Source organism: Bubalus bubalis, chromosome 3 (genome assembly GCF_019923935.1).
Source record: "Bubalus bubalis isolate 160015118507 breed Murrah chromosome 3, NDDB_SH_1, whole genome shotgun sequence".
Taxonomy (NCBI): Eukaryota; Metazoa; Chordata; class Mammalia; order Artiodactyla; family Bovidae; genus Bubalus; species Bubalus bubalis.
In genome coordinates this window covers 12,129,142-12,156,896 of record NC_059159.1, presented here as the reverse complement: position 1 = coordinate 12,156,896, position 27,755 = coordinate 12,129,142, and the positions used below count along the sequence as shown (strand labels likewise).

Below are 27,755 nucleotides of genomic sequence, written 5' to 3'. Positions count from 1 at the left end.
GTCCAGTGATACCCTCACCGGGCCTGAGTCCAGCCCTGGCTGCGGCTCCAGCAGGGAGCCAGATGTATTCATGTGGGGTTGCTAGGACTGTGATGTCAGTGGCTCACCCCTAGGCCATCTCTGCCCTTCATTTCCCTCTGCAGGCGAATGGTGACCCTCCAGGAGTGGGGGGGCCAAGACTGAATGGGCACTGTCCACTCTGGCTGGGGGTGGGGGTAAGCCCACATAAACTGGGCTGGGGGCAGCACATGCAGGTGGGGCACTTCCAGCCACCACTCAAATCCTCAGGGGTTCCAGCTCCAATTCACTGGTATGATGGGGTAGTGAGGAAAAGTCTAGAGGGGGTGAGTCCACATGGGCTGTCCTTGGCCACTCCCTTCTCATGGGGAAGCCCTGGGCTCAGCCAGCCCTTCTCCTCTAGCCCAGCTCTCTACCCAGGGTGTACACAGAGCTCTTTATTGTTGGAGGACACGTTTCCTTGAATATGGACATGCTGACACCCAGGATGACAAAGGGGCACACATTCACAGAACAGCTTTCCCACCACATGCCGTCCCCCACCCCTGGGCACAGAGCAGGTGCCCCTCAGACCACCACACTGGGGAATGTGTGGACAAGGGTGCTGTCTTGCTTCCACACACTAGCCTCCGTTGGACATCAGTTCCAGATTTCTGGTGATGGCCTCTCTGGGCCTCTGAGTCCAGCCCCAGCTGGAGTTCTGGGGGCTTCACTGGGGGTTTTCGGCAGATCCAGGAAGGCCACCAGCCAAGTGGGTCTCCGCAGAGGGGTCCTGGCCAGTCCCGTTGCTGCTACTGCCCCTTGCAAGCAGCAGCTTCTTACTGGGGGGGCCCCTGAGGGGCCTGGTCGTGTGGCTGCCGGCGTGGCGCTCCTCCTGCAGTGCTTTGCCCTCACGCCAGCGATGCCAGCGCCGCAGCAGCTCTGACTGCACCTGGGGTGGGCAGGTGGGTCGGGCCATACCCAGGGCCTGCCCCTGTTACCCTCCCAGGATCCCCAAGCTGCCAGCTTTGAAGGGCAGTGTGGTGCCCTGGGTATAGAACCAGGCAGGCTCTGTCACCACAGAAAGCTAGGGACATCTGGGAACCTCTCCCTCTCTAGGTGCAGGGCTGAGGCTGACCCATCTTGGCAGGCCTGACACCCAGCATCTCGGCAACTGAGCCCAGTAAGTGCAGGTGGACACAAGGGGCTTGCACCCCTCAGGGGTAGGGTGAGGTTGTCTACACTCCCCCTGACACCCCCCCCCCCACCTACCTCCTTGTTGAGGAAACAGTAGAGAATGGCCACCAGCAGACCCTGGAGAGAGGGGGTGGGGTTAGGGCCGCTCAGGGCCTGGGCTTTGGGCGGTTATGGGGCGGGAAGGCACCTGGAAGGAGCTGAGGAAGAGGTCGAAGAAGAGCTTGGCGGAGCGCAGGGTGCCCTGGGCGTGCTCATCGGTCACAAAGGCGAACACCACCTCGTGGACTCCCAGCAGGGGGATGAGGGTCAGTGTGGACTTGGCCAGCCTGCAGGGGCAGAGCCTGAGCCACCCGGCCCAGGCCCTCACCAGGGCTCTGGTGCCCCACACCCACCTATACCCACTCTGGCCCCCAGGGGTGTCTGGGTCTGTAAGCCGCCTACCCCCCAACAACCCCACACCCACCGGAATTTGTAGTCAGTATAACGCATCTGGTGGGCTCGCAGCTTGGCCACCAGGAGGTGAAGGATACGGATGAAGATGAAGAAGTTGATCTGTGTGTGGGGGACACAGCTCAGGGCAGCCCCTGGCCCCCACCTATCCCTCCTGGAGGTGGGTCGGGCAGCCAGCCAGGCCCTGGCTCCCAGGCCCTAGGGCTGTGGGCACCCAGTCAAGGATGAGAAGCCTGGCCCGAGGCACAGGGCGCCGGCCAGTGTCCTGGCAGAGTGCCAGGTCTCCCTCCCTGTCCACCCCGGCAGGGTGCCGTCTGTCTCCTTGGGCTGCTGCAGGCCAATGCAGGAAGGAGGGGCTGGGGGTGGGGGGCAACTCCAGCAGCCTCTCAGCCCTCCCTGTGGTGCCAGCAGGTGCCCTGTTTCCTCACCAGGATGGCCAGGAAGACAGGGAAGCGCAGAATCCACCAGAAGGCCATGTTGTCATTGCTAGTCCAGCACCTACAGGGCAGAGACTGCTCGTGCCCTGGAAGCCTCCCAGCACACCCCCCCACCCCCGCCATCCCATAGATTCTGTGGGATCTAATTAGTGCCTCAGGAAAAGAAGGGAGATAATTACCCATGACCTCCACCCCGTGGCACCAGGTTTGCTCACCACCCCCCACTGATGCTGGCCAGAGACCCGCGAGGCGCTTTCACACTCTGAAGCCACATGGCCATTCCCCACAGGGCTGGGCTCACCTCCCAGGTGGGAGAGGTGAGCCCCTCTCCAGCCCACCTTCTAGTCAGCTGATACTCACTGAATGTTCTCGAACAGACACTTCACCACGGCCCAGGGGATGACGAACAGCATGGGGGCACCTGCTGGGGGGAAAGAACAGCTCTGGTCCCAGGCCCTGGGCTGCCTGCCCTCACCCCTGACCCCTGCACACCAGCCCACTCACCCCAGCCAATGCCCAGGTAGAGGGGGAAGCAGCTCCTCTCAGGGACGGCGGCGAGGCTCAGCAGGCTGTGCAGGTACACGCCCTCCACCAGCAGCCAGCAGTAGTTGGCCACAACGCCATACTGCATGAACACCGCAGCCACCCGGCAGCCGGCCACTGCCTGCCCACGGGGGCAGTGTGAGCACAGGTCTCCCAGCTGCCTACCACCCTGGGGCCCGGAGGCTAAGAAACCGGGCCCGGGCACTCACCCCACACTCACCCCATCACTCAGCCAGACGCTCACGCTGATGTCGTCCCCGATCCTCTGGCTGTAGCGCGTCTTGAGCAGCGTGTCGATGACCAGCACAGAGCTGGCCTTGAGCATGAAGGACACGAACAGGTTCATGTGGATGTAGTTGCGGGTGCAGTGCAGCTTACTGTGGGCACGGCGAGTTAGTCCCTGTCCCCCTGCCCACTGTGGCCCCGCCACCCCCACCCCCGTGTGGGTCAGTGGGTGTACCTGAGGCCCAACAGCGTGGCGAGGGCCAGGAGCAGGGCCCCCAGGGACAGGGAGTAGCCCACCGTGTACATCACCTGGAAACTGCTGTACATCTTGGCCACCTCCTTCTGCAAATGGCAGTGGCCAGTCGGGGCTGGAGAGGGCTGCCTCGCCCGACCCCACCTAACGCCAACCCCACCCCATGGCACCCACTGCAGACTGACCTGGACTTCAAGCTCCTTGTCGTCCATCTGGCACTGGGAGGCGTCTCGCCATGGCTGCCCCCGAGGCCCACGCACCCACTGCCCATCGGGCCCGCACCTCTTGAAGACGAGGTGGTGCTGCACTGGGGGGGGCAGGCTCTGGTCAGTGCTCCGCCCCCACGCTCGACCCCCTCAGCCAACCCCCCACATCCCTCCTGTGGTTACCTTTGTGGTACCAGGGCAGGTACCAGGGGCAGGAGATGTTGGCCGTGGTGTTGGGAGGGGTGTCCGGCCAGCAGGAATATTTGTCAAAGGTTCTGTTACAGACCAGCTCTGCAGAGACGGGGCCAGGGTTGCTCCTCAGCAGGGCCTGGCCCCCACGGCCCCTGCGGCATGCTCTCTGCTCCCTCCAGTGTGTGCTGACCATCTTGCCTGCCCCGGACGCCTCTGTCCAGCCTGGTCCTGAGCTCCAGCTGTGCCTGGCCACCTCCCCTTGGATGCCCCGCCTCTCACCCTGGGGGTCTCCCCTTTTCCTAGTGCCCCTCTGGCAGTACTACTGTCCCTGGAGGCTGAACCCCAATTCTGTTGCCATCCTTCTGGGCCCAACACCAGCCCCCTTCCTCGCCTAGACAATGGCTTGGCTTCCCAGGCTGCTCCTCCTGCCCTAGTCTCTCTCTCTCTCTCTGCACTCGAGTGATCTTCAGAACTTGTCCAGAACACTGGTGCCGTCTGTCTGAGCACTCCAAATAATGGCCCATCTCCCTGAGCGTCACCAGGCCCGATGCCCTCTGCCTGCCCCTCCCGGTTCACTTCCTCCACACATTGCCTGCTGGGCCTTGAGCTCCATGGGAGCAAAGACTGTGTCCAGGCCTCAAGCGTGGAGGGCTGGTGCCCAACAGCAGAGGAGGGTGGTGAAGCACCCCAGTTCTGGGGCAGTTCTTCCATTTCTTAGACACCCTGATCTGTAGCCCTGGGCTAGTCACTAGCTCCTCTGTGGCTCAGTTTCCTTACTTGTAAATGGGTGGGTGGGGGTGGGGGGCACAGGGCTTTCCCATGAGGAGAGCACTGGACTCGGGCCAAAGGCAGGGCTCACCAGTCGGCAGGGGCAGCAGGCTCAGGTTGTGGAGACACTGGTCACCATAGAGCTTCCACTTCTCAAACAGGAAATCCATCACCTGAGCAGAGGGGGTCTCTGGCTGGGGGGGGGGGGCGGTGCACAAATGGACAGAGGGGACAGACTGGCTTCAGCACAGGGAGCATGCAGCCTGGTGGGAGTCAGGGGCTGGGTGGGGGACTGGCAGTGCTCACCTGGCAGGCCAGCAGCAGCAGCAGGAAGAGGTGAGGGTAGTGTGGCTGGATGGGGGGCATGCCTCTGGGCAGCTGCCCCCCACATCTGGCTGGGGTTGCACAGCTGGGGCAAAGAGGTCCTCGCGGGTGCACGCTCCTCTGGGGTTGCGAGTATCAGAGCAGCAGGGTCTGTGAGGTGGGGGGCAGGCTCTGGCGTGAAGAGACACAGCTGGTTTCTCTCATGATCAACAGGGTGTCCTGCTCCCCTAAAACCACCCCTCCCTCGGAGTCTCCAAATCCTACTGATGGAGTGGGAGCTGGGAGGGAAGTGATGCAAGAAGTGGTCACTCTGCCACTTGGGGGTTAGGGTCTGGCCCCGTGCCTGGGGGGCTGGCGCCATCACCCAAGGGGAGCTGCTTTCTCACGGCCCGTGACTGTCTGTCTGGAGGCTGGGCCGGCCCCAGAGCCCCTCCCCTCCATGCTAGCTAAGTGATCGCAGTCCTGCCTGGTACCAAAGACGTCAGGCGGGGGAAGCAGCCTCCCTAACTGCCCACCTCCTCCTTCGGCCCTTGCTATCCTTCCCACTATTCTTAGCCCCTGGGAAAGTCAGTTTGGCAGGCTGGGGTAGGGTGCCGGGACAATCCATCATCACTTAGTCCCCAGGGATGTGGTTATTGAGGTGGCCCTGGGCCAGGTTCCAGCCTTGCCAGGAGCCAGGAGTGCCAGGCATATGCTCAAAGTGGTCCCTGGCACAGGCATACTCCCTTGCCCAGGACTGGGGCGTCTAGAGGCTTCCTTGGGCCCCGCCTAAGATTCAAGCCAGGCTTCCTGGGTTCCCTGGGCCATAGCATGCAGGCAGCCACAGCGTGTTCCTTTGAGATGAGCACTGCCGGGCTGCCGGGGGCTCAGATGCAGAACCGCTGCCCTCATGGTTCCTGTAGTCGGGGGGCCCGAGGTGCCTGGTCCTGGCCAGAGCCGCACTTGAGGCATCAGCGGCCCCATCAGGCACGTGTCACTGCTTCCAGAGTCTGTTTTCTGCTCTACTGAATTCCACAAGGGCACAGGGAGGGGTTCCCTCACGCGAGCCCCTCTAGGGCTGTGGATGGGCCCCTCCCACCAGGTACCCTGCCACAGAGTGAGCATGCGGTGCACCGATGGATGGACAGATGGATGACACTGGCTGGCTGGAAGGCAGTGCCTGGGAGAAGCCAGGGAGGAGGTAGGGAGGAGGGGCGCAGGCTACGACCGAAGGTGGAGGGTTCCCGGACAACCCTGGATCTCAGTCTCCTCCCATCGGAGTCCAGATGGGCCCTCAGGGGGCCAGCTCACGTGGACTCTCCTGTGATTCACTCCTCACCCTTCATGGGACGCCATGTGGTGGGTCCACACAGACTGCCGTGGGGCTCCTCACCCTTGGGCCAGGGTGTGGGTCAGGCCTGGTGAGGCAGGGCCCAGGAGTCTCTGATCTGCAGGCCCTGGTCTAGGTGAGGAGCCAAGGTTTAGGGCTGCTCTGGAGGAGCTGGACCGGAGGGCTTTCCGAGGCAGTAGCCCCCCAGGCGGGTGGAAGACGAGGGCAGTTCAGGTGTCCCTAGCCCAAGGGGCCTTATCTCCTGATTCTTATCAAAGAGCCTGCTGCCCTGCCCTTGCCCACCCAGGCCACAGAGCCTGCTGTGTGAGGCCCTGCTGTGGGAGAAGGGGAGACGGGTGGGCCGGCCCAGGGAGACAGAGGCAGCCTGGATAACTAGAGGCTGGAGGGGCGGGGGAGGCAGAGAGTGACAAAGGATGGCTGGGGCGGAGCGGAAGGTGCACAGCAAGCAGGGGACAAGGGGAGAAAAGATACTGCCCGATAAGCTGTCCCTGCCCAGAGGCCCTGCAGCCGGTGGTGAGGGGAGGGTGAAGTGGCGGGACTTGTCCAGTGAGGAGCTCCAAAGCAAGATGTCAGCCCCCTCAGAGCCCAGGTTGGGGGTGGGGGGTGGCCCAGATGTGCCTTGACTTTCCCATCTGAAAAGTGGAAGTTCACCTTGCTAACTTCCTAGGGCTGTTAGGAGAGCTCAAGGTGGGCAGGGCAACAGCTGGGCCAGTCTGCCTTCCAGGTAGGAGTCAGTCAGTCTGGGAACCGCAGAGAGAAGCAGAGCCCCAGGGTAGAGGGGAGGGAAGGATGGGCTGCCCTGGGGCCCCAGCCAGGGCAGGGGAGTGGGGAGCAATTCTCCATACCCTTTACTCTGGTCTGGCACATGGGGCTGGGAATCCTTGAAGATTTCCACACAATTCAGTACCTACAGATCCCAGGCTGGGTAACCGGTTCAAGGCACCCAGGGCCCCAGGGCCCTAGGGATCAGGGCATCAGCATCCTGCCACCAATTTAAGAGGAGGATGACCGCTCTCACTAAGACTCTGATAGAAACACAAGAAGCGGCAGAAATGGATGAGGCCCTCCATGCCTTTCAGGGGGAGTACAGGCAAGATTTCTAGACACCTCTCTGCATGAGGGCTGGGTACGGGATGACTTTCAGCTGTGTGCAAGGCTGAGGTCCTGAGGTCCCTGCCATGAGTGCCCAGGTGTGAGGCTGACCCCACAGGAGAGGGGGACATTGCGGGGCCCAGTTCTGGTCCTGGGACCAAGGGCAAATATCAATAATTTAACTTCTCAGAGCCTCGGTTTCCTACTTGTAAAATCCTTGGCTCTGCATCACCAAAGAGTAAATGAGCTTTGCCACTTGAAGAGGAGGACAGAGTATCAGGTCCAGGCCCCCTCCCTACCGTGGGGGACACTGCAACCCCAGAGGCAGCCTGCCAGGCCCAGGGATAAATATTTGTTGAATGAATGAGGACTGACACCTGGATGCAGAGGTGTCCCTCCATGCCTCCCATTGGCTGTGGCATCAGGCAGGGCTGCTGTTTTCCACCTTATTACTCTCCTGGCACGGCCCAGGAGCCAGTGGGGGGTGGGGGACTAACGGCAAGGGACCAAACCTTCTCCCTTCACCGACCTGGAGGCCTGGCTCTCTCTCTGGCCCTGGACTGCACCTGCCCAGCACAGGTAGCTCAGGATTAGACACTGATGTGGTGGGACAGAGAGCCAGCTTTCTCCCAGCCCCACCTCACCCCCTCCTCTGTTTCCCACTCCCCCACTCCACAGGCTGAGGGGGGCATGTGTTCTGCCCCCTGCTTGGCAGAACGCAAAACTCCTGGGGGCTCAAAGCTCAGCCGTTTCCCCAGTTTCCCTTGGGGATGTCCCAGACTCCCAGACCTGGAACTGCGGAAAAGACCACCCCCCCGTCAGGATGGTTGAGCTCCAAGAGGTGAGCATGGTCACCCCAGCTTCTGAATGGGGCCTGCCAGCTTCTGATGAGAATGGGCTTGGTGGGTGTTTGTGAAACCAGAGCAAGTGGCAGAAGGTCATGGCCCCAGGGTGAGATCAGATCACCGGCCACAGGTTGTTGACAAAGCCTGATTCCTGCGTCCTCTCCCACTCAGTGGGGGCAGGGCGGGCCTGGAAGTGGGCCAGGGTGCTACTGCCCCACCAACCCTCATCCCCCAGCACAGAAGGCTGGACAACATCCCGAAGGGTCCTTGGAGAATGCAGGTGCCCAGACATCAGGAGTCAGTGGGCTCCTGGTAGGGGTAGAAACCCTGTGGCCCCTGCCTGTGAGTGGGGGCTGCCCCGTGAGGAAGACTGGGCAGTGCCCTGCCCTCTCTGCGGATCAGAGTGATAAGTGTAGGCTCCGCAGATGAATGTGTCAGGCTGGATGCTGTCGCCCCTCGACCCCTCCGGGGAAACCCGGGTAACCAAGACACTGCTGGGAAGCTTTGGGGAGCAGCCGCTGCTGGAGTGAAGCAGGGCTGCCCAGCGCCCGTCCCCACGCCTCTGGGGGTGTCTCCGCGGTTCTGTGTATGCGCGGGGAGGGGAGAAGAGGGAGTGCTGGAGGGAGGAATCGGGAGTGGAGGGGGCAGCAGGACAGAGCTCCCGGCGGCCAAAGACACCCCACTCTTTTCCCCCCGGGACGCGCTCCTCGGGGAGGAGAGGACGGAAGAAGCGAGGAAGCGCTGAGACCCTCAGCCCTCCGGGTAGTTCGGAACCAGGTTGACCCGTCCGAGCTGGAAGGGCGCATCCTGGGGTTGGGAAGAGGGTGTCCGACGGATGAGGAGGGCAATACCCGGGGCCCGAGACCGCCCACCCACGAGAGGGGTGCGCGCCAGCCAGTCCCCCGCTCCAGCCTTCGGCCCCTGGCCGGGAACTTACCCTCGAGCCCGTCCCAGGTGCTCACCGCGCGCCGCTCCGGCTTCTCCGCGCTCTCCGCGGTCCTCCGCGCTCACGGGTCGGGGGCTCGCAGCCGCTCGGGCCCGCAGCCGCTCGCCCCCGCAGCGCTGCCTGATCAGGGTCGGCGCCGGCTCCGCGCCCGCGCCCGCGCCCCGCGCCAGCCGCACGCGAACTTTCCGGCGGCGGCGACGCTGGGCGGCGGCGGAGGGGGAGGGAGGGGGCGGGGGCAGCCTCGGCCCGCAGGTGGAGCGGCGGCCGAGGGTCCCCGCCTGCCGCTCCGAGCCCCTGCCCGCGCCTCCGCCCTCCTGCCGCGGCCGCGGGGAGCGACTCGCCGCCCCGGAGCCCCTGCCCGACAGACCCCTCCCTGCGCGCCGGTGCCGGCACCTGCCTCGCGGACTCCTATCCTGCGGGACTCTCCCCGAGGACGCTGCCCCGCAGACCTCCTCACCCAGAGCTCACTGGGGAGACCCCCTCCCGGGGAACCCCGGCCGGCCGATTGCAGCTCCCAGCCGGGAAAGGAGCGGTGGACGGACAGGTGGGATGCGTGGTAGGCGCGCGACCAGAGACGGGGGCTATTGCCCCCTGCCCCTTCCCCTCACTTCCTCCGGGTTCTGGGCCCTCGCCGCTTCTTTCCCGGGTGCTGATTGCGGGAAGGACTGACGCTCCACTTAGCCCTCAACGTGGCTCCTAGGTGACCCTTCCAGCGCCCAGAGCAAGCTGGATTGGAGCGGGGGCCAAGGCCCTCCACAGGCCGAGCCCACGCCAGGCGGGGAAGAGTGGCCCCTGGGATGCCTCTTTAAGCCCGGTGTCCTGAGTCTTCTCCCTTAAGCCCCCTCCAGCGCAGTTCATCCAACAGCCCCCAACCCCACCCTCTACGCCTAACCAGCTGCCCAGAGTCCCTGGCCACCGCTTCTCCTACTTGGAGAGGACAACGCTCTGCTCCTTCCACACCTCCTCCTTCCCACACTTCCTCCTTCCTAATGCCAGATCCCAGATTCACCCTCCTGACGATGTCCTCTTCTCCCACGACCCCTCCGGTCTAAAGCCAGCCAGCATCTCAGCTACTGCTTTAGGACCCCTTTCACTTCCTCCCCAGCGGGCAGTCCCCAGTGACCTTAGGGTCACCAAACCACATGGACACTTTGGGGCCTCATTTTTGCTGGCATTTCAGGATCCGGGGACCCTGATGGTCATGCCCTCCTATGGAATGTTCTCCCTTGGATATGGTTTCCAGGCTGGCATTCCCATCACCTCCTCTCTGCACTCCTTTTTCCCTTGGACAGTTCCCTGTGTACCACCCGGGTCTCCTGGTGTTCACACTGCTAGATGCCCAGAGCCACATCAGGACCCCTCTCCACTGGCCCGCTGCCATTTCCTGGATGCACTTCCTCGGCCCACCCACCAGCTGGACACCTGGCAGGGATCCTGAGGTTTCCAGCCCATCACCAAATCCTAGTTCTCCCTCTCATGTTTCTCTGGAATCCACTGTCAACTGCTGTCCTGGGTGCCTTCCCTGACCCACTGGGTCAGCTCTTTTTTAGATGCTGTCCTTTATCTTTGGGGCCCTTCTCTAAATTCTACTTCTGTTTGGGGGTGGGGGGACATTGGAACATGTGGTTCTCCTCTACCCATGGCTCCCCCACCCTCCAGCCCCCAGAGCAGAGCTGAAGCTGGTCCCAGCACCCCATGACATGCCCACAGGTAGTCGGTGCTTGGTAACCTGACCTCTACACACCTGCCCTGCCGCTGTCTGAAGGCTCAGGATGGAGGAGTATTACTGAGAGTGCTCACCAGACCCCCATTCTTACCAGCCCACCTGGAACCCTGCCCCCAGAGCAGCCTGTTTTGGTTCAGGCAATGGCCAGAAGGCAAAGGTCAGAGGCAAAGGTCAGAAAGTCGAGCTCTGCTTACATAGGGCTGACTGTGCAAGTGCCGGGGGCAGTTGCTGGGGGTGGGGAGCTTTCTGAGACGGGTCCCCAAAGACCACCATCCTCCACGCTCTTCTCCCCTCCTCTGGCACCTCTCTTCCAGCTCTCCTCCCACCTCTCTGGGGGTGGGGCACCCATAGGGACCACACTGATCTGAGTAGGTGGAATCTTGCTTGTGACCTTGGGCTCCTGCCTCACTGTGAGCCGGGTAACTGGCACCACTCTGGGTGTCTGTGAGGCTCAGGGGAGAATCTAGAGGTTCTTCCTAGATGTGGGAGTAACCTGAGGAGCTGGGAAGGTCATCCCTGCTGTGTGATCTTCAGAGAGGCCCTCTGGACCTTATTTTCTTGACGATGTTTTAGTTGGGTGGAGGCCCGGCAGTCTGCAGGGAGGTTCTAGGTGGCCCCTGTTGGGTTCTAGCAGGAAGAGATAAGAAAGCATAAATGTAGAGTGTATGATATGGGGGTGGGGGCATACCTGAAATGTGTAGTCACAGTGGGGAGCAAAAGGCAGAGGGAGAGGGAGCAGATGGGGGTGAGGGCCCCTCCCTGGGCTGGGCCACCTTTATTTACATAACTGAATTCATAAGACATAAATAGACCAGAAACTGGGAACGAAGGGGGCTGGGCCTTCCCACGGGGTGTTGGAGGTCTGGGGACTGAGGAAGGGGCCTGTCTACCACTGAGTCCCTGAGGGTCCCGTTGGCGCCTTGGAGATGTGCTGGCTCCCATGTGCCAGGGCAGGCGGGGGCATTGGGGGCTGCCCTCTGCAGCCTCGGGAGTGCTGTCCCGTCTATCTGCGCTGTGGGCTCTGGAGGCACACCCAGAGTTCAGTTTAGGCATTTGGCTGAGTGGTATGAGCTAGTACTGCCGACGAAGCAGACACCCCAGCCTCAAGTTCTGGGGGGAAGATGATGATAAGCGGCCAGGAAAGAGGTGGCCGCATGGGGTGGTTCATGGCCAGATGGGGTGGTTCGTGGCCAGATGGGATGGTTCATGGCCAGATGGGGTGGTTCTTGGTAGAAACCCAGGGCAGAGGGACCCTGGATTTGGGAGCTGCAGAAAAGGGGGCAGAGGGAAAAGAGATGGTGTCCCCAGAGAAATGGCTGTTAATGTCACAGGGCGGTTCCTTTCAGATCTCTTTACTGTGCCTCAGTTCATTGCTTTTGATAGAGTTTTATGTCAAGGTTTCCCTGCACAGCTGGTAACATAAGCATTTCCCCATCTTCATAAGAAGTCCTCTCAACACCATGGTACATGGGCACTTAGTATTCCATTGTGTGGATCTGTCAGACTTTACGCAACCATTCGCAGGATATAGGAATCAAAAAAGGGAACAGTCCCAAGCTGTTTCAGGTATGCCCCCCACCACTCCAGGGAATGAGCCCCAAACTGCATCCTGGTGCCTCACTCAGATGTGCTTGAGAGACAGAGAACCAACAGAAAAGAGGACACCAGAGGAAACGAGCTAATGCAGGGATCTGAAGAAAACTTCAGACGATCTTCCTCAGATAGGGAAAGACAAGGCACCCGTGCGACTAGGAGAGGGCACTTCGCAAAACAGGAAGAAAACAAGAAAGAGTCCTTGTAAGGTACAAAATAATATCTGAAAACTTAAAAATTTGGTAGAAGGATTGAAAGAAGGAAGTGAGGAAATTTCACAGAAGAAAGAACAAAAATCAGAGAGACAGAAACTAGGAAAGAGAAGATAAGGGATGGTGGAGGATCCATATGGAGGGTCAGAGGGACAGAGTTTCCAAACAAAGGCCAGCAGAGGAGGAAGACAATTGTGAAGAAGTAATACAACGTTCCTCCTAGAACTTTTGTAGTGGAAGAGTCTGCCAACTACCCGGCACAATAAAAACAGCAAACCAGCTAACGGATTAAAAAATTCAACCATGTTGCAGCCTCATGAAGTTTCAAATGTCTCAGAATAAAGAGAAGATATGGAAAGTTTCTAGAGTGTGAACAGAGGTCTCCTGGAGATGGGCGCTGCTCAGCGTGGCATCAGACCTGTTGCCTGCAGCTGAGGGAGCCACGTTCCCAGTGACAGGATTTCTCACCTCACGTCCTCGCACCAGGACCACCATCTTCCAAGTCATGCCACAGGTTGCAAGGGCAAAATAAGGACATTTCCAGACACCAGAGGACTCTTAACTTCCCATGCAGTTCTTCTTAAGAAGCTCCAAGCTTGAGCCACCCAGCATGGAGTGGGGTGCCATCCAGTCAAGAAGACACTGGATTTTGAAAGCTTAGTATAAAAATAGAACATAAAGTGTCATGAATTGTGTGTGCTGGGACATGTTGAAGCAATCCTCTCCCTGACAAATTGGGTTAAATAAAAGGTATTGTTGTTTAGTCACTAAGTCGTGTCCAGCTCTTTTGTGACCCCATGGACTGTAGCCCGCCAGGCTCCTCTGTCTGTGGGATTTCCCAGGCAAGAATACTGGAGTGAGTTACCATTTCCCACTCCAAAGGATCTTCCCAACCCAGAGATCGAACCTGTGTCTCCTGCATTGGCAGGCAGGTTCTTTATGACTGGGCCACCAGGGAAACCTTCATTTCACCAGTTCCTTTTCCTTTTTAAATGTGGTTACAAAATGTTTGAAATGACACGTTGGTTCACCGTTGTGATGAAAAACATTTCTGTTGGCCAGCACCGTCTAGAAACACCAAGAAACTCTATCAAGAAGGAAATGTAATCATAGCCCCAGGTCACCCACCGACCCTACACCAGCAAAATTTCCACAATTAAGGTACGAATACAGAAGGTCATGATGCCTCTGGATTGAGGTGGGGGAAGGGGGCGCGAGGGCCCTGGTTGGGGTGCTGGGAAGTTGGGATAATGCTGTACAGAGCAAATCAAGATCGATCCAAACTATCCATTGAGCATCTACTGTGTCTTGGATGCTGGGAGACGGAGGGAAGCTGACATCTTAGGAGAGGGAGGCGGACGATACACAACCCAGCAGATCTGCGTGTTCCTGCTGTGACGTCAGGTTCTGATAAAGAAAATACGGCAGATGGGGAGATAGAGTGAAGAATGTGGTTACTGTACATATTTTCTTCTTAAAGTCCTGGATGTTCCCAGGCCTTGCCTACCCCTCCCCCTAAAATTCCCACTGCTCCAAACTGGGTGTTTCTCCCTTAGTTTTCCATACTGCTGTTGCACAAATATAGAAATGATGCATGATATCTGTGGCAGGTTTTTTTTTTTTCTTGTTGTTGTTGTTGAAGTATTGTTGATTTACAGTTCCATGGCCTGTTCTTAAAACACCAGGTCTGATATATCTGTTTTTTTGCTCAGCAATATGCTTTTGGGCTGCATTCGTGCTGACCTGGGTTGGGGAGTGAGTATTTAGTTATTATTTGAGGGGATCACAATGGAGTTCTTTACTTAAACCCCCTAGACATGTAAACACCTAGGAAAAACTCAACTCTCCCATTTTTGGTCTAAAATATTAAAAATAGGGACTTCCCTGATGGTCCAGTGGCTAAGACTCCGTCCTCCAATGCAGAGTCCAGGTTTGATCCCTGATCAGGGAATTAGATCCCACATGCTGCAGCTAAGCATTTGTATGCCACAAGTAAAGATCTAACGTGCTGCGATGAAGATCAAAGATCCTGAGTGCTGCAATTAAGACCCAGCGTGGCCAAAAATAAATACATTTTTAAAAAACATTGAGGGTGGGCTACAAAAGTGTACTATAAAATACACATAGGACTTTTTTGTTGCCCTCAAATTCCTTCATGACCCCCTGCAGTCCATCCTCACCCTCCAGGCCCCTGGCCATCACTGACCTGATTTCTGGGCCTAAGGGTCTGCCTTTCCAAGAATACATATAAATGGGATATATAGTCTTTCGTGTCTGGCTTCTCATATATGGCAAAGTTTTTGAGATCCACCAGTGGTACAGCCTGTAATAGTGGTTACTTCTGCTTGTTGCTGAGTCCTGTTCCACCAGATGGATGGCCTGAGGTTTTGGTTATCCATTCTGTTGGTGGACATGGACATTTGGGTCGTTCCCAGTTTGTGTGTGTGTGTGTGTTCGTTGAACTACATGGCATGAAGGATCTTAGTTTCCTGGGACTGAACCCACGCCCCTTGCACTGGAAGCGCAGAGCCTTAACCATTGAATCACCATGGACGTCTCAAGTTGTTCTCAGATTTTGGCGTTGTGAATTCGTCTCCTCTAAACGGTTGTGTGCAGATCTTTATGTGGACACATGTTTTCATTTCTCCGGAGGAAATACCTCGGGGTGGGATTGTGGTTCCCAGGCCCATGTCTGACTTTATAAGAAACCTCCAAGCTCTTGTCCTGAGCAGCTTCACTGTCCTGCATCTCCAATGGCCTTTAGGGAGAGCTGCCATCGCCCCAAATCCTTCTAGGCCCTCAAGCTCCTCAGGGTTTTTGAATTGTCGATTCTGATTTTTTAACCATTCTACTTCCAGTATGTTCCAATGCAAGTCCTTCACCAGATGCATGTCTTGTAAATATTTTCTCCTGTTCAATGACTTGCTCTCCTACTTTCTTATTTGTTCTTCAGAGAGCAGACGTTTTTTAATTTTGATGAAATCCAAATATCATATTTTTGTTTCAGGACTTGTGCTTTTTGTGCCCCATCTGAGACATCTTTGCCTAATCCAAGGTGGCTAAGACTTTCTCCCGTGTTTTCTCTTTAAGATTTGTCGTTTCAGCTTTTACACATTGATCTATGATTTATGGTAAGCTGTCCTGGCATGTGGTACAACATGAGTTTGTTTGTTTGGCAAATGCACCCAGTTGCTCCAGCTCCATTTACTGAAAAGACTGTTTTTCCTCACTGAGTTGCCTCAGCACCTTTGTAAAAGAATCTCTTGACCATCACTGTGGGTCTTTTTCTGAACTCTCTTCTCTTTCATTGTTCTCTATGTCCATCTTTATGTCAAGACTGCGCTCTCTTGGTTACTGTAGCTTTGTAGCATGTCTTGAAATTGGGTACTGTGACTTCTCCAGCTTTATTCAACTCTTTCAAAGATGTTTTTGTACTATACATTCATTGCATTTTCATTTGAATATTAAAATCAGGTTGTCAATTGCTACCAAAAAAGCCTACTAAGATTTTGATTGAGATTCAGTTGAATCTATACGTTAAGTTGGGGAGAAAAGACATCTTAACATTGAATCTTCCCAGCCACAAACAAGATGCATCTCTTCATTTATTCGGGTCTTTTTTAATTTCTCTCAGCAATGTTTGATCATTGTACACAGGTCATACAGATTTTTGGTTGTTGTTAGGGAGAGTATTTCATGATTTTTGATGCTATCGTGAAGGGTAATTTTGTGAAATTTCTGTTTCCAGTTGCTTATTGCTACTGTATAGAAATGCAACTGATGTTTTCGCCTGTTAATTTTGTATCCTGTGACCTTGCTAAACTCATTTATTAGTTCTACTTGTGTGTGTGGATTCCTTGGGTTTTTCTATGGAGGTGACCGTGCAGTCTGTAAGAAAGGATGTTTTCTTCCTTTACAATCTGTATACCTGGTTATTTATTTTTTGGTAACTTATTGTACAGGCTGTGACCTGTAGGACAACATTGAGCAAAAGTGATCAGAGCTCATATCCCTGCTTTATTCCCAATTGTTGGGAGAAAAGCATTCAGTTTTCCACCAGCAAGTATGATGTTATTTATAGGTTTTACAGAGTTGCCCTTTGTCAATTTGAGAATGTTTCCATTCATTCCTAGTTTGCTGAGAGATTTTTTTTTTAATCATGAATGAATATTGAATTTTATCAGATGTCTTTGCTTTTTGTGAGATTTGTCTTTCTCTATTGTTGTACTGAATAACACTGATCTTCAAACGTTTACTAACCTTGCATTCCTGGGATGCATTTCATTTGGTCATGAAATATTCTCCTTTTTATGTACTTCTGGGTTAGATTTGCTGACATTTTATGAAGAGCTTTTGCATCTGTGTTTGTTAAGGATTTTAGTGTGTAATTTTATTTTCTTATAATAAGAAAATTGTCTGGCTTTGGTATCGCGATGATACTGGCCTCATAAAATGAGCTGCTAAGTACGCCTCCCTCTTCTGTTTTCTGGAAGTCTGTATAGAATTGGTATTATTACTTCCTTGAAGTGAAGTGAAGTCGCTCAGTCGTGTCCGACTCTTTGAGACCCCTTGGACTGCAGCCCACCAGACTCCTCTCTCCATGGGATTCTCCAGGCAAGAATACTGGAGTGGGTTGCCATTTCCTTCTCCAGGGGATCTTCCCAAGCCAGGAATCGAACCCAGGTCTCCCTCATTGCAGGCAGACGCAGGTAGACACTTTAACCCCTGAGCCACCAGGAAGCCCATTACTTCCTTAGACAGTGATAGAATTCATTTCTGAAGCATCTGGGTCCAGACTGTCTTTTTTGTAGGAAGGTTTTTAACTACACATTCACTTTTTAAAATAGACATAGTGCTATTTCCTTAGATATTGCCCCATTGCTGTTTGAAATTATTGTGCCGATTTTTTAGTATCTCTAGCAGGATTTAGGGTTTCCCTGTAGGAGAAGGCAATGGCACCCCACTCCAGTACTCTTGCCTAGAAAATCCCATGGACGGGGGAGCCTGGTAGGCTGCAGTCCGTGGGGTCGCTAAGTCGGACAAGACTGAGCGACTTCACTTTCACTTTTCACTTTCATGCATTGGAGAAGGAAATGGCAACCCACTCCAGTGTTCTTTCCTGGAGAATCCCAGGGACGATGGAGCCTGATGGGCTGCCGTCTATGGGGTCACACAGAGTCGGACACGACTGAAGCGACTTAGCAGCAGCAGCAGTAGCTCAGATGGTAAAGCAGGATTTAAGACTTTCTTTTGCTGGAATTCCCCAGCGGTCCAGCGCTTAGGACTCTGCATTTTCAGGATCTCAGTTCCCTGACCACGGGCTAAACCCCAGCCACAGCAGTGAAAGTCTAGAATCCTAACTATGCGGCCACCAGGGAACTCCCAGTATTTTCTTACAGTAAAGGAAAAAGGTGTTGGGTCACTGTTGGTCGAAACCTGTCTGGAACAGAGTGGAGCCTTCCTCCTGGGGCAGGTCTGAGCTGAGGCCCCTCCTCTCCGAGCCTCCTCCCTGCTGTTCATCCCCCTACCTTTCCGACCTGCCAGCTCCTCCTCCCCTAATCTTGATTTTGATTACAAGAGAAACTCCTACAAGTGGACGTTGCCGGCCCTGCCGCTCTCTGGCCTCAGCAGTCTTCCCAGGTCCCGCTGCCGTGATAGCAGGTGGTCACTGGCCTGAGCACCCCTCCAAGCCTGTCCATTCACACAGCCATGAATCCGGTGGAGGCTACCTCTCCTTGCCCTCCACGCAGGCCTCCTCTGCCTGTTGGACACCATGGCTGCCCTCCTGCTGCCAGGGACCACCCCACTCCGAACTGACCTCCAGTCTCCATCTGTGACCTCCAGATAAACTGAGGCTGGGGTGGCCACTGTGCACATGGACCATGCCCAGACCCCACCTCCAGAGGGCGGGGATATGCTCAAAGGTGTGGCGGAGCCTGGAACAGGGAGAAGCCAGGCTCACCATAACCAGCTACAGTCACCCCCAAGTCTAGACAGCCTTTAGGGCACCCAGGACCTGTCCCCACTCACTGCCCATCTTCTGGGAGGGTCAGCTTACCCCTAGTGTTCACCCGGGTCCTTTGCAGGTTGGGCCCTGGGCCAATCCCCACCCACATGCCCTCTTTAAAAAGAAATTTTTTTTTAATTGGAGTAATGTTGATTTACAATGTGGTGCTAGTTTCTGCTGTACAGAAAAATGAATCAGTTATACCTTCATATATATCCACTTTTTTTTTTCAGATTCTATTCCCATATAGATCTTTACAGGGCTTCTCAGGTGGTGCTAGTGGTCAAGAATCCGCCTGCCAATGCAGAAGATGTCAGGAGACGCAAGTTGGGAAGATCTCCTGGAAAAGGAAATGGCAACCTGCTCCAGTATCTTGTCTGGAAAATTCCATGGACAGACGAGCCTGGTGGGCTATAGCCCATGGGGTCGTAAAGAGGCTGATAGGACTGAGTGACTGAACACACACAGGTCTTCACAGGGTACTGAGTAGAGTTCTCTGTGCTGCGTGTAGGTGCTGTATATTTTATATACAGTAGTGTGTGAACCGGAGAAGGCGATGGCTCCCCACTCCAGTACTCCTGCCTGGAAAATCCCATGGACGGAGGAGCCTGGAAGGCTGCAGTCCATGGGGTCGCGAAGAGTCAGACACGACTGAGCGACGTCACTTTCACTCTTCACTTCCATGCATTGGAGAAGGAAATGGCAACCCACTCCACTGTTCTTGCCTGGAGAATCCCAGGGATGGGGAAGCCTGGGGAGATGGCATCTATGGGGTCGCACAGAGTCAGACACGACTGAAGCGACTTAGCAGCAGCAGCAGTGTGTAAATAGTCAGTCCAAGTAAGTAAGTGTTAGTCACTCAGTCGTGTCTCCCTTTGTGTAGGGAATGTCCAACAGAGTGTAGGGAATGAAACTTGGAATTTTGCTTGTGTCAGACTTGCCCCAAAGCGTAAGCATTCATGGATTGTCCTCACTTCTTCCCACCACACCATGTTCTTACAACCTCCGATGGTTCCCCTTTGCCTCCAGGGCTGTGTCTCCTCCCAGTGGTGCAGACTGGTCCACAGGCTGGCCCAGCTGGTCTTCCTTAACTAGCTTCCCCAGTCTTCTGTCACCCATTCTCCCAGCTGACCCCAGAGCTCACCTGCAGTGGCTCCTCTATGCCACAGACTTCTGCAGAAAAACTCTGATGCCTTCTCTGAGTGATGGCCTCAACCTCTGAGAGGTGGGAATTGAGGGAACCCTGGAGCAACAAAGCTGGGGTTTATCCACCATTCCCATTCCTCGAGGTGGCTAGTGATGGGGTCGGGACAGCTGCGCACCTAGGGTGGACTGGCCTGAGCCACGGGTGGGCAGGGGCACACTGGGTGAGCCTTGTCTTCAGCATCGGAGAGATGTTGGAGGGGGAACAGAAGTTTTAAGGGTTGGACATCGAGCGGCCTGAAGCCTCAAAGAAATCTCTGGTCAGCCAGTTCAGGGTCGCAGTGAGATCCAGAGCCCTCTGTTTCCAGCTGAGTTGTATCCCCCCAAAATGTGTATAGTGGCAGAAAGCGAAGAGGAACTAAAGAGCCTCTTGATGAGGGTGAAAGAGGAGAGTGCAAGAGCCAACTTAAAACTAAATACTAAAAAAACTAAGGTCATGTCATCCAGCCCCATTGCTGCATGACAAATAGAAGCGGAAAAGGTGAAAGTGTGACAGATTTCCTCTTCCTGGGCTCCAGAATCGCTGCGGACGGTGACTGCAGCCATGAAACCAGAGGACGATTGCTTCTTGGCAGGGAAGCGATGACAAACCTAGTGTGTTGAAAAGCAGAGACATTACTCTGCTGACAACGGTCTATATAATCAAGGCTTTGGTCTTCCCAGTGATCACGTACAGTTGTGAGAGCTGGATTGGAAAGAAGGCAGAATTAATTAAAAAAAAAAAACAAAAAAAACCAAAGAATTAATGCCTTTGAACTGTAATGCTGGAGATGACTCCTGAAAGTCCTTTGGACAGCAAGGAGACCAAACTAGTCAATTTTAAGGGAAATCAGCCCTGATTATTCACTGGAAGGACTGCACTGGAAAGACTGTTGCTGAAGCTCCAGTAGTCTGATCATCTGATGAGAACAGACAACCCACTGGAAAAGTCCCTGATGCTGGGAAAGATTGAGGGCAGAAGAAGAGGGCGTCAGAGGATGAGATGGCTGGACGGCATCACTGATACAATGAACAGGCACTTGGGCAAACTCTGGGAAGGACAGGGAGGCCTGGCATGCTGCAGTCCATGGGGTCAAAAAGAGTCTGACACGACTGGGCGGCTGAACAACAATAGCAACAAAACGTGCATGTTAAAGTCCCAACCCCCAGCACCTTGGGATGAGACTGTATTTAGAGATGGGGCTTTTTCAGAGGTAATTAAGGTAAAATGAGGCCTTCCCAATCTGACTGTATCCTTATAAGAAGAGGAGATTAGAACACAGACACACACAGAGGGACGCCCGTGTGAGGACGCAGGGAGAATGCAGGGCCCGCATGCCCAGGAGAGGTCTTAGGAGGAGCCAGCCTTGTACACTTTGGTCTTGGGCATCCGGGCTCCAGACTGTGAATTGTTATATATATATATATATTTGGCTGCACTGGGTCTTAATTGCAGCATGTGTGATCGTCAGTGTGGCACTCAAACTCTTGGTTGTGACATGGGGGACCAGGGATTGAACCCGTGCCCCCTGCACTCGGAGTTCAGAGTCTTAGCCACTGGACCACAAGGGAAGTCCCGCAGACTGTAAGCTGATAAAACTGTAGTTCAAGCCACCCAGTCTGTCCAGCCGCTGTGGCAGCCCCAAGACACTCACAGAGCCATCATGCAGTACGTAGAGTCACAGCCCCTAAAGCCAGAGGGCAGGTTTGCAGGTAGTCGGGTCAAAGACTTGATTCTGGGGAGGTGTGGGGCTGCAAAGGAAAGGACGTTTGTGCTTCACCGTCTCCTGGGCCAATGTCAGGACCCATAGCAGAGGGTGGACCCTGCAACCCAGATCAGGTGTCAGAGTGGAAACCCTCAGGCCCGGAACTGCTGGCAGCAGAAGTGGCCACAAGCCTGGCTGGAGGAGACCAGCCTCCGGCTGCCCAGGCCACACAGGTGTCACCAGGTAGGGGTCCTTCCCCAGGTCCGCCTGCCTCCCCTCCAAGCCCCTGACCGTCACGAGGGGCGAGTCTCGTGTGGCCTGATGATGGGCAGAGATGGAGCATTTTCCAGGGAGCTGTGGCCAGGCAGGCATGTGCCAGTAGGACCCAGGAGAAGGGGAAGAGGATATTGAGGATCTGGAGCAAATGGTGGAACTTGCCTGGGGAGGGGGAAGGTACTGATAAGGGCATTTTCCAAATCCTGGCAAGGACACCTGGACTGGGTCCTAAGAGGCTGCTGGAATAGCTCATGGGAGACTGAGGACAACAGAGTCCGGGGAAACGGGGAGAGCTGGGGGATGTATTTGCAAGAGGACCTGCAGCTGACGGAGAACAATAAGGAAGCCCTGGGAGGGAGCTCCCAGGCCCCCATGGCATGGCTGTCACGTCCTTAGGTCCTTGCTGGGTGCTGGCTGGACACGGGGGCTCCTTCCTGGGGGCCAGAGCAAGATGGCAGCCAGTCTTTAACGTCGTCTCACAAGGGACATCCTGTCACTTTGTGACCTTCTATTAGAGGCAAGTCGAGTCTGCACTCAGGAGAGAGGACTTCATGAGGGCGTGGATGACAGGGTAGGGTCCTGGGGCAGTTAGAGGAGCCCCCTCAGGGAGTGAGGGTGGGCAGCCCATAAGGGCACTGCTTCATTTTTATCCCCTAGAAAGGTCAAGGGTGGGTGACCCTTCCCTGACACTCCAGACCCGAGCCTCGACCCAGGACAGAGGAGACCACTCAGGTATCTCCAGAGCTGCAGGTGAGGGTGTTGACCCTGAGACCAAGACACGAAGGAACCATGAGGCCTCCCTGTTGGGTGGGGGCATCCAGACTCTTAAAGACCTTAGACACAGACTCCTTAAAAAGTTAGACATGGAATCACCATGTGATCCAGCAAGTCCACTCCTGGGTGTATTCCCAAAAGAACTGAATATGGGGCTTGAACAGATACGTGTACATTCATGTTCATAGCATCGCTATGAAATATATATTTTTAAATATATATATTTCTTATTTATTTATTTTAGTTTTTGGCTCTGCTGGGTCTCCGTTGCTGCAAGTGGGTTTTCTCTTTATGTTACTTGTTATATTTTATTGTATTTTACCACAATGAAAAAAATTTTAAGTCTTAAGATGCAGGGAGGCTTATACATGTCAAACCTTTTTTTTTTTTTTGAATCTTTTAAAAATTTTATTTATTTATTATTTTATTGAAGGACAATTGCTTTACAGAATGTTGTTATTTTCTGTCAAACCTCAACATGAATTGGCCATAGGTGTACATATATCCTCTCCCTTTTGAACCTCCCTCCCATCTCCCTTCTCATCCCGCCGCCCTAGGTTGATACGGAGCCCCGTTTGAGTTTCCTGAGCCATACAGCAAATTCATACCCCTGTTTAATTCCGGGGCATGACTGCTGCCAGCACTGGCCATGAAGCGGGGCCTGAGCGCAGCAGCCCAGCAGGCCAGCTCCTCCCTCAGCCTCCGCTGCGTCCTGCAGGCACCCACCCAGGGAGCGTGCTTCCTGCGTCCTCATCAGAGGGGAAGTGGCGGCATGTTCCCCTGCCCTGGGGCCCTGTCTCCGCGGCTGCTGCCGCCAACTCTAATATTGGGAAACAGGAAAGATGTTTCTGGTTGTGAGTTGTTGGAAACTCAACTAGCTAGCTGGAAGGATAAATGGATGGAAAAACAAAATGCTTTAGGGTCCAGCCTGACCCTGACCCTCACCGGGGCCTGGTGGACCCTCTGGAGGGGGTGGCCTGTAGAGCCCACAGTGACCAGACCTCCAGGGATGATGGGGTCCAGGGCTGAGCCTGGACACTGGGACCTGTGGTGGGAGGTGAGCCACCCCCCCCAGGGTACAGAGTGTCCCCAGATAGCTGACCACTGCTGCCAGGTGTGGCCCCTGCAGTGGCCGTGCATGGCAGTGTAGGCAAGGGTGGCTAGTCCTCCAGTTCCCCTCACTGGGGGCTCTGTGTTGGCTGCTGGAAGAGAGGGAGCCCCACCGGGGTCCTGGGCTTCCTGGTCACCCTCCTAGGGTCTGGAAAATAAAGCTGGGCCCAGTTAGCTTATGTGAGGAAGAAGCTGGTCGCCCACAGTGCAGAAGAGGGGGGTTGGAGGGTGAAGGGAGGATGCAAAGACCCGGGAGACCACACCGGAAACTTGACCAGCCCCTCTCAGCACCCCTTCACTGCACCCCATGTCCAATGCCCCCAGGGCCTACAGTAATGGGTTTCCTCTGAAGCCCTCTCTCCTCCCAGCCCTCCTTTGTTCCACTGGAACCCCACCATCACACCCCCAAAATTATTCACCAAAGGCTACTGCTGCTGCTAAGTTGCTTCAGTCGTGTCCAACTCTGTGCGACCCCATAGACGGCAGCCCACCAGGCTCCCCTGTCCCTGGGATTCTCAGCCAGAGCCTTCTTTCCACACTCTGCCCCCAGGCCAGCTGGGATCGAGACCCTGCTGCAGAACTCCCACTGTCCCCAGCAACAATCAGAACAGACAGATACTCCTCACGGGACAGACTGGCCACAGGGTCTGGTCTTACCCCCTTGTATCTTTCCCAGCCAGCTTTCAGACCACACAAAATGGCTCTGCACTCTCCACCCAGTCACCCGCTGGCCCTTCCAGGCTTGATCATGGTACCCTGTGAGTCCTCGTGGCTTGCCCTCCCCCATCCTGCCTGCCCCCTCCTCCATGAGTAAGGCTCTCATGTCTGAATCCTCTCTCCCATCAGCCCAGTAGCCCACACTAGGCACTGGTGATACTGTTGGACTGTCCGGCCATGGACCTGGGTCATATCCCCTCTCCCAAAGACTGGCTGAGTTCCAGGAAGGCTGAGGGTCTGGAGGAGCCCCTGTCCCGAAACCTGACTTCTCCTCCCACCTGGGCCAGGCCGCTGCCCTCTCTCTGAAGGCACTGGGTTTTACCCTGGGCGGGTGGCTTTGATGGGATCTAGACCCTCGCCTTTTGGAGTTTTGTATTAATACTTTCTAGACCACTGCTGTTCCTGGAAAACATTCCAGCCAACTTTTCCTTTGGTCACCCTCCTTTCATCTTGGAAGGCAGCCTGGCAAAGGGGAGCCCAGTTAGCCCCTGCTAGGCAGCAGTCCCCCCAGTCATTGGGCCTCCCTACACCTCCGGCTCTGAGCCCTCCTGGCCATAGTGTCACCAGGCTGCCACCCAGCGGCCACTCGGGGAGTGGACAGCTTTCTGTTTGGCAACCGGCCTGCTGGATGGACCCACCCAAGCCCAGCTGCTTCTCCCATCTACTTCCTCCCTCATCCACTCACTCATCTGTTCACTCATTCATTCACTTAGCAGACCACAGGGAGCCCAGCTGAGCCAGGTCCCAACGGACCTCATGGCTGGAAAGACTCAGCCAGAGAAAGAGCTCAACCCTCCTCCCAAGGGGCTGACTTTCTAGCTGGGACACAGACGGGGTCCAACAACTGGGGATGGTGGGATGAATTGGGAGATTGGGGTTGATATACATACACTGAAAGCGAAAAAGTGTTAGTTGCTTAGTCATTTCCAACTCTTTGCAGCTCCATGGATTGTAGCCTGCCAGGCTCTTATGTCCATGGAATTCTCCAGGCAAGAATCTGGAGTGGGTGCCTTTCCCTTCTCCAGGGGATCTTCCCAACCCAGGGTTTGAAGCTGGGTCTCCTGCATTGCAGGCGATTCTTTACCATCTGAGCTACCAGGGAAGCCCCATATATACACCACCATGTGTAAAATGTAGTGGGAACCTTCTGTATAGCCCAGGGAACTCAGCTCAGTGCTCTGTGATGACCTAGAGAGGTGGGATGGGGGCGCGGTGCAGTAGAAGGGAGGTCCAAGAGGGAGGGGATATATGTATACATATAGCTGATTCAATCCACTGTAGAGCAGAAACTAATAGAACATGGTAAAGCAATTATACACCAATTAAAAAAAAAGGCAACTCTTTTCTGGTTTTCAGGGTTCAAGGAACCATGAGCAGCAGTCTCCTGAGACACCCTCTATAGGCAGTGCAGGAAGTCCTGTCCAGGAACAGCACAAGCCCTGGAAGTGTTTAGAGACGGTGGAGCTTCAGGGCAGCCTGAAGAACTATGACCCTCAGAAGGGCAAATGCTTCCCAGGCACTGTCAGGCTTAATGCCCTGCTTGTGGTGTCCACTCCCCGCCCCAAGTATGTGTCCTGAGGGACCAGCAGCAGTGTGATAAGGCCAAGGCTTGGATATCCCCCACATGGACAGCAAGGTGCTGAAGAAACTCAACAAGAGCAAGAAACCGGTCAAGAAGCTGGCCAAGAAGTATGATGTCTTTTTGGCTTCAGCGTCTCTCCCTGATTAAGCAGATCCCACGAATCCTGGGCCCAGACCTGAACAAGGCTGGCAAGTTCCCATCCTTGCTGACCCACAGTGGGAACATGGTGTCTGAAGCTGATGAAGTGAAGTCCACGATCAAGTTCCAGATGAAGAAGCTGCTGTGTCTGGCAGTGGCTGTTGGCCACGTGAAGATGACAGACGAGGAGCTGTGTACAACATCCACTTAGCTGTCAACTTCCTGGTATCATTGCTCAAGGAAAGTTGGCAGCATACAGAGGCCTTATCCATTAAAAGCACCACGGGCAAGCCCCAGCAACCTGTACTAAGGCACAGCTTAATAAACCATACTCCACACACACAAACAAGAGGCAAGATTGAAACTTCCATTGAATTTATGTCAGAAAATACTTGAGATTGGTTGAACTACCTCACAATAAAAATTAAACCCATCAGACTGAAAAAACAAAAGCAACCGGGCAGATGGCAGGAGGGATGAGAAAGTGGGGGGGGGCTCCTTCTGTCCCAGCCTCACAGATTCTGCCTGTCATTCTGCCCGGGGCCACGTTGTGGGCGAGAAGATGCTGCTTCTGTGAGAGTAGTGGGCTCCTCCCCCCGGGATGTGGCCCAAGTCAGCAGTGGACTGCATCTGTTTCCAGGGGGTCCCCCACTCCACCCAGCTTCTCTCTGCATTTTTAACTCACCTGTGAGGACTGTCCTTTTTTTTTTTTTTTTTTTTAGTAAATCATTCTTTATTTTTGGCTGCACTGGGTCTTCGTTGCTGCTCGCAGGCTGTCTCTAGCTGTGGCAGGTGGGAGCTTCTCTTCATTGTGGCGTGTGGGTTTTAGGGCTCATGGATTTAGTTGCTTCGTGGCCTGTGGGATCTTCCTGGACCAAGGGTGGAAGCCATGCGCCCTGCATTGGAAGGCAGAGTCTTAACCACTGGACCATCAGGGAAGTCCCTGTTTTCTTTTAACAGCTTTGTTGAGACGTAATTCACACACCGTATAATTCACTCATCTGAAGCGCACAGTTCAGTGGTTTTTAGTGTGTTCACAGCCCTGCAGCTGTCGCCACAGTTAATTTTTAGAACACTTCATCACTTCAAAAGGAAACCTCCTGCCTTCTAGCCCCCATCCCTCAGCCCTCCATCCCTCCCAGCCCTGCTGCTACTGCTGCGTCGCTTCAGTCGTGTCCGACTCTGTGCCACCCCATAGACAGCAGCCCACCAGGCTTCCCGTCCCTGGGATTCTCCAGGCAAGAACACTGGAGTGGGTTGCCATTTCCTTCTCCAATGCATCAAAGTGAAAAGTGAAAGTGAAGTCACTCAGCCGTGTCCGTGTCTAGCAACCTCATGGACTGCAGCCTTCCAGGCTCCTCCGTCCATGGGATTTTCCAGGCAAAAGTACTGGAGTTGGGTGCCATTGCCTTCTCCCAGCCCTAGGCAAGTGCTAATACACTCTCTGTCTCTATGAGTTTGTTTGACTCTTTTCACTGAGCTTAATGTGTGCCAAAGCCTTTGACTGTGTGGATCACAATAAACTGTGGAAAATTCTGAAAGAGATGGGAATACCAGACCACCTGACCTGCCTCTTGAGAAACCTATACGCAGGTCAGGAAGCAACAGTTAGAACTGGACATGGAACAACAGACTGGTTCCAAGTAGGAAAAGGAGTATGTCAAGGCTGTATATTGTCACCCTGCTTATTTAACTTATATGCAGCTGCATCATGAGAAACGCTGGGCTGGAAGAAGCACAAGCTGGAATCAAGATTGCCGGGAGAAATATCAATAACCTCAGATATGCAGATGACACCACCCTTATGGCAGAAAGTGAAGAGGAACTAAAAAGCCTCTTGATGAAAGTGAAAGTGGAGAGTGAAAAAGTTGGCTTAAAGCTCAACATTCAGAAAACGAAGATCATGGCATCCGGTCCCATCACTTCA

General features: G+C 54.8%; 2 protein-coding genes and 1 pseudogene across 8 annotated transcripts; 2 read left to right on the top strand and 1 right to left on the bottom strand.

The window, feature by feature from the left end:
- Positions 1–440: 440 nt before the first annotated feature.
- Positions 441–8,935, bottom strand: GCGR (glucagon receptor). Of its 7 annotated transcripts, none has more exons than XM_006064211.3 (14): positions 8,797–8,935; positions 4,575–4,763; positions 4,360–4,458; positions 3,492–3,599; positions 3,288–3,409; positions 3,085–3,191; positions 2,845–3,001; positions 2,586–2,745; positions 2,442–2,505; positions 2,073–2,142; positions 1,658–1,746; positions 1,382–1,520; positions 1,270–1,311; positions 441–949 (listed from the first exon to the last, which is right to left on the bottom strand). In XM_006064211.3, exons 2-14 carry the CDS (start codon positions 4,657–4,659, stop codon positions 728–730), a joined length of 1,464 nt encoding a protein of 487 aa, XP_006064273.1. In that variant the 5' UTR covers positions 4,660–4,763; positions 8,797–8,935; the 3' UTR covers positions 441–727. The 7 variants fall into 7 exon arrangements, with proteins under 7 accessions (XP_006064273.1, XP_025135494.1, XP_025135495.1 ...); XM_025279709.2 differs by having other exon boundaries at positions 4,360–4,462; positions 4,575–4,742; XM_025279710.2 differs by having other exon boundaries at positions 2,442–2,502; positions 4,360–4,462; positions 4,575–4,742.
- LOC102412508 (translation initiation factor IF-2-like) lies at positions 8,695–16,953 on the top strand. Its single transcript, XM_025282396.2, has 2 exons — positions 8,695–9,349; positions 13,399–16,953. Exons 1-2 carry the CDS (start codon positions 8,695–8,697, stop codon positions 13,494–13,496), a joined length of 753 nt encoding a protein of 250 aa, XP_025138181.1. The 3' UTR covers positions 13,497–16,953.
- An 8,484-nt stretch (positions 16,954–25,437) lies between these two features.
- Positions 25,438–27,043, top strand: LOC112577740 (annotated as a pseudogene).
- The last annotated feature ends 712 nt before the right edge of the window (positions 27,044–27,755 follow it).